The following is an 18176-nucleotide window of genomic DNA, read 5'->3' on the forward strand; positions in this document are numbered from 1 at the left end:
CCCCATAGCCCAACCTCTTGGCCACGGAAAGAGGAGGGAGGCCCACAGGATTTTTATTTGGGGAATGCCTGTTGGAATAGGAAGGTTTTAAGGTCCTTCCTAAATTGGGCCAGGGTAGTAGACGAGCAGAGCTCTGTGGGCAGCGCGTTCCAAAGGGCTGGGGCAGCTATGGAGAATGTCCTCCGTGAAGTAGAGGCGAACCTAGCCCCAGGCACCTTCAGTAGCTGCTGCCCAGATGTTCTGAGGGTGCGAGGCGGAATGTACGGGGAGAGGCGGTCATTTAGGTATCCTGGACCCAAGCCATTTAGGGCTTTATAGGTAATTACCAACGCCTTATATTGAGCTCGGAAGCGGATGGGCAGCCAATGGAGATCTTTTAAAACCGGTGTTATATTTGGAGATTTCACCAAAACATTAGGAACAACTTTAATGTAAGAACTGTTTGACAGTTGAGTGGACTGTCTCAGACAGTTAAGTTTATCACACAGGGCTCCTGGCACACAAATGGAACCGTACAAAGAGGGCCGGGAAGGGAACTGAATGGGTGAGGGATGCATTTTACGACACACCAGAATTCCAACACCAATGCCAGAAGTCCCCATTCCATTCCTCATCTATCCCAGAGGAGGCGATTTTTGAGAACTGTTCTGAACAGTTCTCAAAAATTGTCTCATCTGGGACAGATGGGGAATGGAACGGAATGGAATGGGAACTTCCAGCAGCGTTCGGCAGTGTTCTGGTGTGCGGTAAAATGCATCCCCCACATGTTCCATTCCCTTCCCAGCCCCTTTTGTACCATTCCATTTGCGTGCCAGGAGCCCTGTGCGATAAACTTACATATCTCAGGAGTGTATAGCTGTTTTCCCCCATGGCAGGGGGATGAATTAGGTGGTCCTTGTGATCCCTTCCAACTTTATGATTCTATGACTCTGAAAGAGAAAGACTACTTTATGTGTTGCAGACCTTCAAATGATTGGAAATGTAGCATTCAACTTCAGAAAATTGCCTTCCACATGTGAAGGATGACAGAAGAAATGATGGGGGAGGGAGGGGTTGGCAAACCATTACCTCATATGTTTCACTTAGAGAGCCATAATTCAGTTGCAAAATTCTGATTTTCTAGTGTTTGATTCACATGGAGAGCCCACATGAGGATGGCAAACTCTGGGATGCAAACAATCATGCACACATCCCAAAATGACAAGTTTTTCGTAAAGAGGGCAAGACATTGAGGTTCTCTCTGGCTCCCCCCTGATATCTGAATTTAATTTCTGCATAAGGGTAGAATCAGAACTGCTGAGATGTTTCAGGGTCAAGTGTTATATTTGAGTAATATAGGTTGGCACTAGTATTAGCTTGGAGGTTGACAGGTTATGTTTTCAAACTTGGATTTTCTCAGTTCAAGGGGGTGCATGTATAGGAGAAAATAAAAGGGAAGAAAGAATGCTTGACCTCTCCTGTACCTGCCAATTGTTCCTGACAGGTTTGTTTTCCTCTCAGCTTGTTCCATTTACGTCTGGTTCTGGAGCTCAGTTGAAAGTGATGGCGGTGGTGGTGGGGACAGTTTAAAAAATGGCTGGAGGTAGGCATGTTCAGGACATGAATCAGCTCATAGAGAAGGATTAAAGACTTCTTTTCATTCTCAGATTCTTTTGTACAAGTCTGTCCAGCTCCTCATACACAGTAATGGAAAAACAAAATTGACTCTGATTGGAGTAATGGAAGAAAAAAAACTGAGCTAAGAAATCTGTGGGATTTTTTTTTGGGTGGGGGAGTCCAGATTCACACTTAGAAAAAAGTGAGAGTATTTCCATTTGAATGTGGCTCCATTCAAATATTGGGTAAGAGGGCTGTATGTCTGTCTTCACTGCTAGGATACTCATGGATCAGACTTCTGTAAGGAAAGATCTTATGTGTGAACAGTAGAAGCCCAGATGGAGTTGTGGATGTTCCAGAGCAAAGCCAGTGATATGCCTGATGCTAAGTGTGGGGCCTTGCAGTGTGTTCTCCCTGCCCTCACATTAGAAGAGTCCATACTTTGATTAATGCTTGAAGAAGGCTTTTAATTCAATAGGGGAATCAAAATTAAATCCCAGTAATTCAGTGAGTCTTCTTCACATATTAGCATTCAGAGTTGCAACGCAGTTACCCTCACCATTGTCTTGCTAGTGATTCAAGATAGGCTATATTCTTTGTGACACATGGAAATTAAAGGTAAGGTGGAAGAGATAATTGGTACTTGAAGAAGGGGTTTGAGGGTTCATTCCTTTTTCCTGTCCCTATGTTAAATTTTGGTTAGGATCTAGCCATTTTAGATCTGATCCTAACCAACAGGGATAACCTGTAATGGGGTGCAAGTGGTAGGATCCTTAGGTGGGAGTGACCATGTTCTGGTGGAAAGGAGAAGTCAGGCATAGTCAGACACACATTTTAGACTTTAGGAAAACTGATTTCAATAAACTCAGGGAAACACTGGGGTAATCCCATGGTCAGTAATAGTAAAAGAGAAGGAGTTCAGGAAGGATGGAAGTTTCTCAAAAGGGAGATACTGAAGGCACAATTTCAAACAGTTCCAATTAGGAGGGAAAATGGGAGGTGTATCAAGAAACTGTCTGTCTTGAAATGGAAAGGGAGGGGTTAAGCACTTAGGTATTTTTTGGCATATTCTATTTGACAAACTTATTCAGTACTGGAGTATTTAATACCAAAATTAAATGGGTTACTAATATATCTGCTGGTATCACTTCTGTTCAATTGTATTACATGTTTTCCACACACAGCCAATAGTCTGAAATTGCAGATGCTGCCATCTCCACTGCCTCCTCATTCCCTCTTGCTTCTCCTCTTCCTCTTATCATCAAAAGGAATTGTGTGGTATATTCCCAACCAACTTTCAGGGATATGTTGGGCCATTTAAAACAGGCATATATTTTTCTCACCTTTGTGGCTCTTTCCAATTGATTTTGTTGAAACGCTGTGAGATGTCGTTTCACTAGCATAACATTTAGTTTACCCTTTGGTACTTCCCTGGCAGAATTATCCCACCTATACAGTTTCTGAGGCACTGTTTCTAGAATTCAGAAGTATTCTTGGCAATATGATCCACTTGTCAGAGCTCCAGGAAAACTTAGTAGTGAAGACAACAAAAGTGGTAAGACGTCATGCAGTAATGTCATAGGATTCCAGTAGGGCTGCATTTAGTCTCAGGGCCAGTGGATCCCCCTCCTGATTTAAATCAGGCCCAGATGTAATATCTATGCAGTGGAGACCAGTCTCTTCATAGAAAATCCTGCCATGTCTCTAAGTCCTTTCCTACAATCCCATGCTCTCCTGCAAGGTTCCAACACAACTCTTGGCTTCAGCTTCCTGACTTTGGCATGCTGCTGTCTGACTCTCTCATTCTCTTGTATTTAGTACTCAGCAGCTGGAACTCCAGCAGTCAGTATCTTAAGTGGTAGGTGTTTCAGTGCTTAAATAATCCCCAAAATATAAGTGGAACAACTTTCTTGGCAATTTCCTTTAAAAGCATATTTAACATTTAGAGCTATGGATTTTTTATTCTGCACTCTCATGAAGAATCCAAAGCTTTCTATTTTTAATATGATTTTAAAGAAACCATTCTCCAGTTCAAATCTAAGGCCCCATAATTGCACACATTTACATGAAAGTAAGTCCCATTGAAATACAACAGGATTTGCTTTGTAATAACCTTGCATGCTATTTGACTATTTGCTATTCAGGAAAAAAAATTATGCAAGGCATCTAAATTATTTTAGCAGATTTCTTATTCGATGTAGTCCATTAAAGGATGAAAGAGAACTGATATAGATTTGGCATGATTATTTATTATCTGTGCAATTATTGTAAGTGTTACTATGTCTTTCTTACACTCTCCCTCCTTTTTTGTATAGAATTTTTCCGAGAACTCCTGGAGAATGCGGAGCGATCCTTAAACGATATGTTTGTACAGACATATGGCATGCTCTACATGCAGAATTCTGAAGTGTTCCAGGACCTCTTCATAGAACTGAAGCGATACTATACAGGAGGCAATGTGAACTTGGAGGAAATGTTGAATGACTTCTGGGCTCGGTTATTAGAGCGAATGTTCCAACTCATAAACCCCCACTATCACTTCTCGGAGGACTATCTCGAGTGTGTCAGCAAATACACAGACCAGCTTAAGCCTTTTGGAGATGTACCGAGGAAACTGAAAGTACAAGTGACGAGAGCTTTCATCGCTGCACGGACCTTTGTTCAGGGGCTGACCGTAGGCAGAGAAGTTGCTAACAGGGTATCGAAGGTAATCAAAATGATTTCTTTGTTGTTGTTGCTAGGTTTTTTCCCCTTTCAATTGCTTCACTGGAGACTTGAGCTGCTATTCCAAGCTGTCATTTATGGTGTGCAACTTTCCATCTCTGTCACAATTATAGCTGAAAGGGAAGTTTGTTGATGTGTGAGTAACTGTATCAGGTTTCCTGTCTTGGACTCTGTCAAAATGATAACAGGAGTGCCAAAATTTCCATTTAGAAAAGAATATTGTGTCAATATACATCTAATATAATGTCCTTTATTATTGGAAGCCCTGTTATATCAGCCCCTGCCAGACTTTCAACCTCACATCCCCTTCTCTGTACACCATGAGTCCCAATCTCTTAGAACAGATTCAGAGATGCAGAAAAAGCAATATGATGTATAGCTCTACTTAAATGATGCCACATCAGATGGAAACGGATAGATTGCTTCTTTGATGTCGCATCTCGGAAACTTGCATAACAGGAGGTTCTGAAGTCACTTAGCCTAATCCCATAGAGCTTTACTCGAAGGCATGATATAAGATATGTGTAGATAATCTCATATCCTCCAGAATTTTCAGACTACAACCCCCATTATCAGTTACCACAGTGATGAGGCTGATGAGAGCTGCAATCCAAAACATAGAAGGCATTTGAGTGGTCTTGACATAAGTGATCTATTATTAGGTTCTCCTATGTTTGGTCTTTTTGTTTTTCCCTTTATATCAATTAACAATGGCTTTTGGACTGGTGTACTGGTGGAAGATTTTATGTCTGTGGTGAGAGGTGAGGGGTGTTGTAGGTCTCTGAGATTTTGCAGAACTCCTCCAACCAGTGATGGCCTGCAAGGTAGTTCAGAAATTCCATATCTTGAGTCAAAGTGGACCTCTTGGAAGAGAACTGAAAGATGTCCAGTGGAAGCAGGTTTGCTATTAATTGCTCTGAAGCTAACTTTTGTGACAATGGCTTCTGTGTCAGTGGGATAGCACAGCCATTTTTAATTCAAATGTAAAGGAGGTGTCAAAGGTACTGAACCTATCTCCAAAATTGGTTCAGCAACTCGTAGAACTCTTAAAGTTCAGACTAAAAGCCACCTCACTGGCATGGAAGCCACCACCAGCCAGTGTTTCACGGACAATTTGGACATAGATTGTGAATGTGGTAATGTTTTTCCATAAGTTTTTTTAAAAAACAGGGGGGAGAGAGGGAGATTAGGAAGGGTAGGGACAGAGTGTAGTTTTGTGATAAGCTAGGCTTAAGCTTCCAACCTGGGAAAACTTTACTTGGGATCTGGTTTTCCTATTCTAATTCCAGTGCTGGTTGAGTATGTTAAAATGAATTTATCAAAGGTTGTGTCCCTGTATTTTCACTGTATTTTATACTCACATGCCAGCAATATTAATCTGGGCTTCTAAGAATGTCTTGAATGCTGGATAAATTGGGACTTGATGCCTGCTTCTGGCTGCTGCAGACACCAACTTCTCAGGAGGGGCTTAATTTCAATAAGGGGTGAAACAGGGGGTCTTGAAGTTGCCCCTAAGAAAGCCAAATTGGGGCCTCAATAACCACATGCAGTGACCCCAATCCGACTTTTTGCCAACACAAAACGAAGTGGCAAATTGCTGCCCCTTTTTGCACCGCCAAATAGACAGCTTTTCCCACCTTGCTGCAGCTTTACAGCACTCCTGAGGCATGCGCTATCTAAATGCCATGCCACTGGAGCACAAAGAAGCCAGCCCACATGTGGGCAACTGGGTGGCATGAAGCCAGCTTCCAGGCAGCCTCAGATCATGTGGCATCAAAACATCACACTCTCAACCTGCCCAGACAGTGGTGCAAAGGGGCAGTCTGTTTCACCACTAAGTCTTCACAGCCAAACTTCCCTAGCATTTTCTTCCAGGTGCTAGGCAAACATGAGGATAGGCACACCTCCCAGCAATGGAGCCACCTCCTGACAAGCAGCCAAACAGTTATGGCTGTTGGGTGGAGAAAAATTTCAAAGCCTCATTCCCACGATAACAGTGTTGAAACTCTACAGGGTACATAATCTACTGTCATCTAATAAAATATCATCCATAAGGTCCATTGAGGATGAAACACTTAACATTTCTGAGACTTTGGTGCATCAACTGAGGGGATAATAAAACACTTCCTCTCAAAACTTTTTTTTTCATTTAGCAGTTCACCAGTCTGAAATTTTATGGTTTCCTTGTCTAGATACATCTCTATGATATATATTAGGAAGAACTTCTTAACAGTAAGAGCGGCTGTGGAATATCCTGTCCCTGAGTGTGGTGGAGTTTCCTTCTTTGAAGAGTTTTAACCAGAGGTGGTGCAGTAGTTAAATGCCTATACTGCAGCCACTCACTCAAACCACAAGGTTGCGAGTTCAAGACCAGCAAAAGGGCTCAAGCTTGACTCAGGCTTGTATCCTTCCAAGGTCGCTAAAATGAGTACCCAGATTGTTGGGGACAAATTAGCTTACACTTGTAAACTGCTTAGACATTGCTTAGGTGGTATGAAGCGGTATATAAAGGAAGTATGTTTAAGCAGAGATGACCTTGTTTAGCTTCCAAGATCAGACAGGCGCCTAGTGCCTTTGGGATATTGAGGCCCTTAAAGTGGAAATTATAGTACTATAACTTCAGTGTGAAAGGCCCCTGTATCTGCAAAATTTCATCCATTTTATCTAGAAATAAAAATGGTGGAAACTATTTCCTTTAATACAAAAGCAGTATGCACATGTACAACCTTTAAATATTACTTTTACAAATACTTCTTCTATTTGTTTAATATTTGAGAGTTTTCACACATTTAAAAGTATGACTGCAAAACTTATCCAATTCTGTCAAAAGAGTGTGTGGGGGGAAATAGTATATCTTTGTTGACTGGTGAATTATAGTTAGTAGAAGAACATATATAGAGGTGGCCTGTAAAGCAGTGTAAGTTAGTTTAATCAGGGTCCTTACTGAAGCAAGGCCTAAACCCCATCTTCCCTTTTGTGCACATCACGTAAATAACTTATACTCTTCTCTTATGTAGAAATTAAAATTCAAATAATTATGTACACAAAATAAAATAACACTCTTTTTCTACTTAGCTAGTCTGAGTTCTCATTAAGAGCTTCTAAGAGCCAAGTGGATTAATTCTCCTTTGTTGCAACATTAGAGATCCTCACTCCTGCCTTGCACAGTGAGTGTTGTGCCCTCCACTTTCAAAAGGATTTATTTTTCTACTGTTATTTCTCCTTCCACCCACCAGTCTAATGTAAAATGAGACTTTGTAAGTGGCAATTCTGATCAAATAATTTGTATTCATATCACAGAGTGTAGCTGAGTAGGTAAAGAGTAGATGGATAAAATTCAGAATATAAAAATAAGTCAACTGTCATGGTCCCCCGCCTACCCTGTATTGCAGGTCTTTGTAATCTACTGGGTGGTGTTCACATGCAAAAAGGGATGGTATGAATGATTTAGAGGCTTTGTGATTAATGAAATACTCCATAAAGAATTTCCCTGCCTTGCCTTCAACTATGCACTCTACTTTTCTTGGTCAGCATCTCTCTTCTTCTACTTTGGGCATTTGAAATAACCCATAGCTTTGGTGTATATCTAATCTTGGTAACAGTTGCATTTGTTTAGGGAAATGTGCTCCATTGGCGATAGTTTTAATTTTCACTGTTCTGTACCTCTTCCAGAGATGGGCTTTCATTTACATGCAATGGAAGTATAAAATGAAGATGTGATGCTTCTTGCTGGGCCATAATTTCTGAACAGTATTAGAGTTAGTTCTGGCAGAAGTTTATGCTTTTGTTGGAGACTGAAGAAACTTGTGTGAGTCACTTTTTGTGGAAGGAGAGGTTTTCTGCAACACTGGGAATATTTTTCCTGCATAGGATCTTCAAAATTTAATTTTAGTCAACACTTGGTAATGCAAGGATGCAGTTGTTCACTACCGATTCTTTTAAAAGGCTTAGAGGGCTTCACCACTAGCAGAATTTGTGGAGGGAATAGAAAGGAGTCTTTTCGGGGGGGAAGGTAGGAAGTGCAGTTGAGGGGGGGGAGATTAACCTCCTCAGAGGGCCAAGTCAATCCTAGGTCTATTCTGCTAAGTTTTATGTTTCTTTAAAGGCAGATACTGCTCTGCATTCCAGAAGGACATTTTCATGAATTTTGTTAATTGAATCTCTTCCTCCTTTCTCCCAAAAATGTTGATAGTCTCAATATTTGTCATAGTGTTTCTGGTTTTCATCTGCATTCAAGTGGCCAATTTCAAGTTGAACTTCTTAAAAGAAAGGCTTCCTGGAACCAAAAACGGGTTCCCTGACATAAATCATTAAGCCATCATGGTAGATGCTCCAAAATATGGTTGAGTGATTTTCATTGTGGCCCACATTACAGTGGCTGAGAACAACATTTGAAATGGAGGACTTCCAAGACGTTTGAAATGAGCTTGTCACAACCTGTCAGGAAATACTTTTAATAAAGGTTAAAGGGAGGGGGGTTAGGATATTCTTTGAGCTGCTTCTATTTTGATTAGTGAGGTAGAAAAAATGCAGGAAAACAGGAGAGTGCTAAGACTTTGCTGCTGAAATTAATGAGGGAAACATTAAAGAGTAAGAAAATGGAAGAGCAGTGAGTGGTGGCACACACTTGCCAAAAAAGAAACCCATATGATACAGTCTTCCATAAACCAACTCTCTCTATTGGACTGCATTCCCATCAGTCCTGATTCCTATCCATGCCATGTCATATGGGAGCAATGGGTAGATCCTTTCATGAGTCTATATTATTACAGCCTAGTCTGGGGTCTGCTGGTATAGCTGCAATGTATGCAGGTAGTCATAGGGGTCTCTACAGTATGGAGGTATGGGAATTCTCATTATTCCCATTTTTACTAGCCCAGTGTACAGACTGGAGAGAGGGAATTCCACCAAATGAGCTGCCTAGTGACTGGATTTGGATCTGGATCTAGGCTTATGCCTTGTGGAAATTACATATTTCTGCTTCAGTCTTACTGAGTTTCTCCAAATCTCATTTTCTTCCCATTCTTGTCTCCTTGTGGAACTGGAACAGTTTCAAGTGGTTTCTCAAAGCTTGTACAGTTCAGTACAACTTATGAATGACCCTAATGGTGCTGGAGAACCCTATGTGTGATACATTGTACATTCCTTAACATACAAATCTACAAATGAATATTTTAAGACTTTCCCCCCTAACAGGTGGAATTCTTTGGCAATATACCTAAATTATGCAATGTGTTCCTTTGATTAGTTTGTATGGACTCCCCCCCCCCCCAATTATTTCCACTTTCCCATTTTAAAAATGTGTGTACTATTTTGTGCACATTTTGTTTCTTGGAAACATCTTGTGCCTTGTAAGCCTCACAATTGTGCTAATGCTTAAAACATTCAACTAGTCTGAGAAGGTACTTTTTTCCTTGAGACTCTTGAGTCCAATGGCATTCCTTTCCATTGTGAGCTATAGCCAATAAGCTTGTGGTGACTTCAGTCCCCAACACCTTCTGTCTGTGGTTGCTACCTTCTCCACCTTTGTCCCAAAATACATTGTGAGTATAAGTTCTTTCTCTAGGGCATGCAGCAATTAATATACCACAGTCATCTCGTTCCAGCCTTTTGTCTTGGGAGAAAGGCAAGATAGCTCCTGGTCAACTGAAAAACAGATCAGGGAACAGGGATGTATTCCTGTGCTGAATGGGGGAACTCCTCCTGAAGATGCAGGTTTGCAGTGTGGAGGATATTCCTGGACTCAAGTTTGAACTTGAGAGATCAGGTTTCTGCAGTGGCCAGAAGTACTTTTGCAGGTTGAAAGCTAGTGTGCCACCTGCAACTATTCCTGGGTGTACCTGATCTGGCAACAGTGAAGTATGGCTTAGTTATGTCACATTTGGATTACTGTAATGCCTCTGTGTGGGACTGCCTTTGAAGAATCTTTGGAAACTTCCATCAGTACAGTCTGCAGCCAGATTGTTAACTGGAGCTGAATACATGGATCATAAAACTCACTGGCTGGTTACTGGTCTCTCCAAGAACAATTCAAAGTACTTCTAATGACCTATAAAGGTCTGTATGGCTTAGAGTCAGGCTTTCAATGAACATATTGCCCCTGTGACTCTGAAATCCACAGAAGAAGCCCTTCTTTCATCCCCACCAACTTCACATATGGTTGGTGGTAACACAAGATATTGTGGCTGCCCCTAGACTTTGGAACTCCCTACTTCTTCAATGGTGAAGACTTGTTTATTCAGACAAGCTTTTTTAGAACTTCATGCTTTTTTTAAAAAATGGCTGTAATTAGTGGGTTGTCTTGTTTCAAATTGTTCTATCTTAACTGGGTTTTCTTTCTTTCTAAGGGCCCATTCACATTACAAAAAAAATCGGTTCTGAAACCGATTCAATCACGTGAAGTTCCTACTCACCCCGAATCTCACACAAGCGAATCCGGGGCTTGCACACCCATTCCGTGTTAAATGGCCCCTAGCGCGGGTCTTTTGAAATCGGCGCAAATACCGTTTCTTTTTAAAAACCCCGGGTCCTGGGAATGAGAACTTTGGCCTCGATCACGATCGAGGCAAATTGAGGGAGGGATTTAGGTCAGAGGGTGGGCAAAGGGCAAGGCATTTCCTCCCCTCATCAGAGGGGAGGGGGAGGAAGAAAGAGCCCTGGGCAGAAGGAGAAGGGAAGGCATTCTTTAGGAGCCTCTTTTCCCTGCATCCCCTGCCCAAAGCCCTCTGTCGCTGGGCATTCCTTCCCTTGCAAGAGGAAAAAATCAGGTCATGAACGGAGCTCATGTCAGGCAACCCCCCCTTTTCAAATTCAAACAATTTTTTTTGAGCGCACATGCGCATGGTTTATATTCCAGAATGTATGTTACATTTTTAACAATTTTTTTGAGCGCACATGTGCATGGTTTATATTCCAGAATGTATGTTACATTTTTAACAATTTTTTTTGAGCGCACATGCGCATGGTTTATATTCCAGAGGCAGATGGAGCCAGGCTTGCACTTGCTTTCTGCAGAGGGAGAAGCTACAAATGTTGCAAACAATCAATGTTACATTTTTAACATTTTTTTTGAGCAAATATGCGAATGATTTGTCTTCTTGAGCAGATACAGCAAGGGAAGCAAAGGGAAAGCTTTAAAAAGGGAGGACACTTCCCCCGATGCCCTGCAAACGTCACCATGACGATAGCTTGATTGGCAGCGGCCAATCTACAGAATGCATTCGATTTCTGTCAAAATGCATTCGATTTCAATTTGTAGTGGGCACTTGCTAACGGAGCGATTCGGGGGAGGGGCATCCGGATCATCCCAGTGTCATGCCTAGCCTGGAAGATGGCTTGGAGGACTCAGAGGATGAGCTAGAGCCTCTGGGATCTGAACCTATAATGGAGGAGCCAGAGCCCCAGGGGCTTGAACCTGTAATGGAGGAGCCAGAGGCTGGCCCTAGTTCTGCTGGAGCAGAGTCTATGGCCCCTCCAGAGGTTCAGCAGTCAAGTTTGCCTGGTGCCGAGGCTGTGGACATGGAGGAGGATCTGGGCAGTGTGCCTACCTTCAATGAGCGTCGAGCAGAAAGAGAGGTCCTTCGAAGATCTCGGAGGCTTTATCAGAAGCGTCTTCGTAATCAGGCACAGCTGAAGGCCAGCTCCTTGCCTTCTTAAGCAGCTGGAGCATGTGTGGTTCTTTGCCAGTGGATATCTGACTCTTTTAGGGGAAAGACTCTGTCTCTGGCTCCTTGGCTTCTTGTCTTGAATACCCGGAAACCTTGACCTTGGACTGCTTCATCGACCTGCCTATCTGTTACCCTGAACCTCGGACCGTCTGACAATTCTCTTGGTAATCCCTTTTGGTAAAGCTACTGCAACTCTCTAGGACTGTGTAGCTTACACTGACTTTGCTGTGCTGGGAGGGGGTTGTTTGTTTGAGAACTAGCTGCCTTATCAGCCCTTTGGCTGCTTTCCCGGACACCCAGTTCCCTCCATGTCTTTTAGGCCAGTATGAATGGGGCCTTCCTTAGGAGAAGACAATGGCAAAACTCCTCTGAACAAACCTTGCCAAGAAAACCCCATGATAGGTTCAAGTTGGAAATGACTTGAAGGCACACAACAATAGAAACAGAAGCAATTTTAGATCAAGAATTCCTGACTTAGTGTGCCCACACCTCCAGGGGATGCAAGATGGAATTTCAGGGGGTGTGACAAAGAGTGGCTTGTATCCTTAAATGATGGATCATGTGTCATCACTCTTTTTTCTTAATAAATTAGAATCTAATTGCTCAGTTTGTTAACCCACAGTATTGTACAGCCTGCCCGCCCCAGCCACGGGGTTGCCATCTGCAGATTTGAGCATCTGTGGTTACCAAGCCCCATTGACCCTAATGGCAGTGCATGTGCACCTCCATTAAAAGTCGTGGAACTGGAGGTCTCGCAATTTTTTACATTCATGGGAGACGGTCCAAAACAGAACCTCCATGATTACTAATACTAATGGTTCAGTTTGTTGTTCAAAAATTAGAAATTAGACTTCATCTTGAAATCTAATATTACTTTTGCAAGGGGTGTGAACATTAATCACACATTTCCTAGGGGTGTGGGGCATAGAAAAGGTTGGGAACCATTGTTTTAGATTGTTTTAATATGCTTAATTGTTTAATCATTTTTAAAATGTTGACTTTTGTATGTTTTTTTAATTATACTGTAATTATTTAAAAGTGTAAGCTGTCTTGAGTCCAGATCTTGGTGATGAAATGGTGGGATATAAGTACAGATAATAATAAATAGAAAATGAAGAACAGGCACCCCATTATAAATGAGAAGATGAATATGAAGAAGAAGAACCCCCACCCCACCCCACCCCCAAAACATAACTTTTTATCACAGAGAAAACACTCCAGCCTTTGATCCTGGTTGCTTTGGGTTGGGTAAGTGAATCCATGGGCATCCCAGTGCTGCAAAAACATATTTCCAATATCTTTATATGAAACCACTCATTCATGTGAGGCCCTCCGGTTCTCGTTTAAAAGAATACGGTAATTATTGCGGGCATACATGTCACAGTAGCTTTCAATGCTACTATCAAACTCTTGTGATGCCTATAGAGGAACTTAACAATTAAATTAGCATCTTTTTTTAAATGGTTATTTGAAAACATTTCTGAGCACCTGATGTCAATTATGCCACTGCCTTGCCTTCAAGCCTGATGAAATGATTTTTTATCCCCAGCTTTCATTAAATTATACAGATAGCTGATCCATAACCACATACACTAGTGCTTTCTGGGCAGAGTGAAACTAATGCAGCAATAGAATTAGAAGGTAAAGGCAAGGGTTTAACAGTGAAAAATGTGCCCTGTTAATTACCCGTGATCATTTTGAGTTGCTGCCTGCCAGCCAGCTGCTTTTTAAAGACACTGAATCAATATTCTCACAAACTCTGTTTTCATGGTTTATAAATAAGCATTCAGCCTCCTTTCTAAGATGGAGAGAGAAAGCTAAAAATAAAGGTCAGTATCAAGTGTCACACTGATTCAGAATATAATTACTGGGAATAAGGGGAACAAATATGACATGCTGATAAAGTTGGTAATTAGGAGCCAAAACAAATAGTATATTAATGCTGGAAAATGCAATTTGAAGACAGTGATAAAGTGTTATAGGCATGGGGTGGAAAAAGGAGTTATTGCACAGTAGAGGGAAAACACTGGCGCTGCGAGGCCAGCAGGTATAAAACAAAAGCAGGTCAGAATTGTCTCCTTTCCCAGGAGGTAAGTGTGTTGGTGGGAGCCATTTATCACTTCCATCATGTGTAAGTGTGTGTGCTTGCATGTGTAAACTCTCTCAACCCTCTTTCCTATCTGTCATATAAACATACTAAATGCCATTATTCAACTTAAGAGATTTTTTTAACAAAAGCCTATCAGGGACAAACACACTTTCTCTCTCAGGACATTAGTACACTTAATTTTTCAACCATGTTTATACCAGAATATACTCATTAATACTACCATGGCTTTACACCTCTTGCCATAGGGGGTGCTATACTTCTTCTATGCCATTGTATATATATATAGATTTGGTATCTATGCAGGAGGGGGTCCTTGAACCAAATAAGAAAAGAAGGGCCCACTGTATAAATTAAAACAAAACATATAAAACAATATGGCATACAAAAGTTTAAAAAGCATTAAACCAGACATTCAATTAAAACACTACTTTTAAAACATCAACAATTGTTGTTGCCCAGCCTCAAGTCGATCTCGACCCATGGCAACCCTGTAGATGAGACATCTCCAAGACTCCCTATGCTCCACTGCTCTGCTCAGGACTTGCAAAATCATCCCTAATAGACTCCATTCATTTAGCCTGTGACCTTCCTCTCTTTCTGCTTCCCTCTATATTTCCTAGCATTATTGTTTTTTCCAGTGAGCCGTGCCTCCTCATGATGTGGCCAAATGTGAGAGCTGGACAGTTAGGAAAGAGGATAGAAAGAGAATTAATTCATTTGACAGCCTCAGTCTAGTCATCTTGGTTTCCAGGGAGATAACTGGTTTGATCTGCTCTAGGACCCATTTGTTTGACTTCTTGGCTGTCCATGGTAACCTCAACACTCTTCTCCAGCACCACATCTCAAATGAATTAATTATCTTCCTATCCTGTTTCTTAACTGTTCAGCTCTCATACATGGTAATGGTGAATACAATGGCTTGTATGATTCTAACTTTCGTGCTTTGTTGTGTGTCTTTACATTTTAGGATATTTTCTAGTTCTCTCATAGCTACCCACCCCATTCTTAGTCTTCTTATGATTTCTTGACTGCAGTCTTAAATGCACATTACATACTACAAACATCACACACAACTGCATATTACTCTATCATGGTCAGTAAAGGCTGAATGCCTGTTTAAAAAAGGAGGTATTTGTCTGCTAATGAAAAAGCCATAGAAAAAGAGGCACAATGCACTTTCTCAGGACCACCAATAGTACCACCACTAATGGCCCAAAGCCTAGGAGCAGCCAATAAGAAGGCTCTTTTCCATGTCTTCCCTTACCAGCTGGGCCTGGAAGGGTAGTGAGTTAAGAGATAAACCCTTCCCCAAAGGTCATGACTTGGGCAGGCTCACATGGGGAGATAATCTGGATCTAAGCCATATAGGACTTTTTAGGTCAAACCCAGCACTGCGAATTATTCTTGAAAATCGATCAGCAGCCAATGAAGCTGTTTCAGCATTATATGCTTCCTATAACCAGTTCCAGCCAGCAGTCTAGCTACAGCTTTTAGAACCTGTTGAAACCTCTGAACCTTTTCAGAAAGCAGCCCCGCATACAGTACATTACCATAATCCAACCAGGATTTAGCATATGTGTAGAAATATTACCTTCTGCACAAAATGGTATTTCCTGTGTAACAATGCAGCTTTCTGTGCAAAACAATCATGTGAATTTTGCACAGAATAAGTCCCAAATTGCAAATACGCTTTGAAAATGTGACATTGCTTTAACTGTCAAAGCTCCATCCTGTGGAATCTTGGAATTTGTAGCTTCTTGTGGCAACAGAGCTCTGACAGAGAAGGCTAAATATGTCACAAAACTAGAAATCCCAGAATTCTATAGCATTGTGCCATGGCAGTTAAAGTATCAAACCACTTTATTTCTGAAGTGCAGATGCAGCTTTAGTCACATGTTTTACTTGTGTCCAGGCCTGTGACCAAATGGCTAATTGTTTTGACTTTAAGTCTCCAGAATTTCTTAGCTTATTTCTTTAGACATTTGAGAGCCATTCACATGAGGTAGAGTGAACATAGAAGATTCATTGCTGTTTGTAGTTACTGCTGCATGAAATACTACATTATATTATCAGAAAGCGTACTCCAACTGTCTCAGGACACCCCCTATTGTAGCAAAGATTAAATATGCACATGCTCTGACTTGGATCCAAATTTACCAATTTGTCAAAGGAAGGACATCTTCTATTTGTAAAATGGACTGTACTCCAACTGAGCCTCTTAGGGGGCAAGCAGTTGTGGACTATTCTCACTCCACTCTGCAGTCCCCACTCTCCTTCCCATACAGTTCTACAAGTCCATCTGAGCAGGGAGTCATTAAAATGGTTCCCTCCATTTGGTTAGTGCAAGTGGCATGCCCTGAGTAGATCTCTGGCCAAGAGAAGTCTAAATCCAACCCCCCTCCCCAAGTTCTCATCCAACTCATCTGCATGGGCAATAAGTCATGGTTGAAAAAGACCAAGAAGATTTTTGCAATTAAGCAAATTATTTCTACCCACCACCATTTCTGAAAAGTACATATCAAAAGCCAGGCTCCTGAGAACTTCTGGAAAGCTAGATGCAAGGGTAGAGCAAAGCCAGGAAGTGGCAATGTGGAGGACCTCCTCCTCTTTTTCTTTTCATTTTCTCCCTCACCTCTGAATTCTCTAGAGAAGAAATTTGATAAACGTGCCACCAATGAGCTGGAGCTCATCTGATCCCCACCATTGACTCTCCTGCTGACACTGCTAGATTTGAACATACTATAGTTCTTCTGTTATTAATCATACAGCAGCTTTAGGATTTTTTCCCCTGTTTTAGCATGGTGGAGTAAGGTTGTGAGGGGGTGGAATAAAGTGGTAAAATGCAGAATAATCAAGCAGAGGATGGAAAGGGAGATTTAAAAAGCCGGAAGGTTAAACAGCACTCTGAGATGTAAATCATTCTGTGACATGCTGACTTCTTAGAACTACTGGAGTTACTGATTATCTTTAAGATGTTTTAACAGACTGCCGACAGAAGCAATGTTTTCAAACTAGAGTTTGATAAGCCCTCCTTATTTCATTTCTTTTATGGATCTGAAGTAAAAGGAGTAATGGATTATTGCCATTATGTCTGCATAGGACATATTATTCAAAAGAATATCTGATCTGTGTAACATTGTACTTCTTTTGAACACATTTATTAAAGCAGTTACTTCAGGCAGGTGTCCTAGAATCTATAAGGAAAAAAGTCAGTCTGTGCCAAATATCCCCTCACAGCCAATTCTGAAGTGAACATTGTGGTTTTGAAGGAGCAAAATGGTTCTTGAGATGTGGTTCTGCTACTGTTTTTTCCTCCTTTTTGGCACTGTTTACATATATTGTCAGTCAACATTTCTTTGGACCACTACTTTTTGTTGGTGCTGTTCTTAATGTAGTAATTTCTTATTAATATGAACCAGCTAATAAGGTATCTTTAAACTCAGTGATTGCATCAATGAAGGCGAACAGGGCTGTCTTTGAATTTAGGCAACGTTTTCTGGTTAGTGGTCATGTGGGTTTTCCTAAGCAACCAGGAGTCGACTGCTTGTCTTTTGAGGAGAGTGGAATGGAAAAAAAAAACCTTAAACTGTGGACCTGCAAGGTTGGGACCTGTAGTGCATTGTGCATTCTAGATAATTACCATCTGGGTTTCCAACAGAGGAATGTGTGCTGTGATTATCTCTGTGAAAAACTTTCCTTATGTTACTCATTTTGAATTGTACTGGGAATCAAATACATAGGCTGCCTGAAAGCAGCCTTAATGTCACAGCATCCCAACCAGCTGCCTAATTCAGTGAAGAACCAAGTTTCATCTGGATCAGTAGTTTCAACTGGTTTGCTTTGGAGATCCCTTTCTGCTTTTTTGATCTGTCTATTCAAGGATGGTTCAGCATCTGCCATGAAAGTTTTACAAACTACAGAACATTCTGGAGTATCTTCTCGGTCACAAACTCAGACTGTGCCTCTTAGACTTCACTGTTGCTTTGCATCCAGGACAGTTTGTGTGTTGTATACTATTTAAAATATATGTGGGGGGGGGAGGAGAATCCCTCAAGTGCTATACAGTGTTTTGAGTTCTC

General features: G+C 41.4%; 1 protein-coding gene across 2 annotated transcripts in view; it reads left to right on the forward strand.

Annotated features, from left to right (window-relative positions):
- GPC6 (glypican 6) overlaps window positions 1-18176 on the forward strand; it is a 970469-nt gene that overhangs the window by 501880 nt on the left and 450413 nt on the right. For both annotated transcript variants that reach the window (XM_042460070.1, XM_042460071.1), the window contains exon 3: window positions 3912-4303. In XM_042460070.1, the coding sequence (XP_042316004.1) occupies window positions 3912-4303 (392 nt within the window). The remainder of the gene's footprint in view (window positions 1-3911; window positions 4304-18176) is intronic.

This window comes from Sceloporus undulatus, chromosome 3 (genome assembly GCF_019175285.1).
Source record: "Sceloporus undulatus isolate JIND9_A2432 ecotype Alabama chromosome 3, SceUnd_v1.1, whole genome shotgun sequence".
In the NCBI taxonomy this organism is placed as follows: domain Eukaryota; kingdom Metazoa; phylum Chordata; class Lepidosauria; order Squamata; family Phrynosomatidae; genus Sceloporus; species Sceloporus undulatus.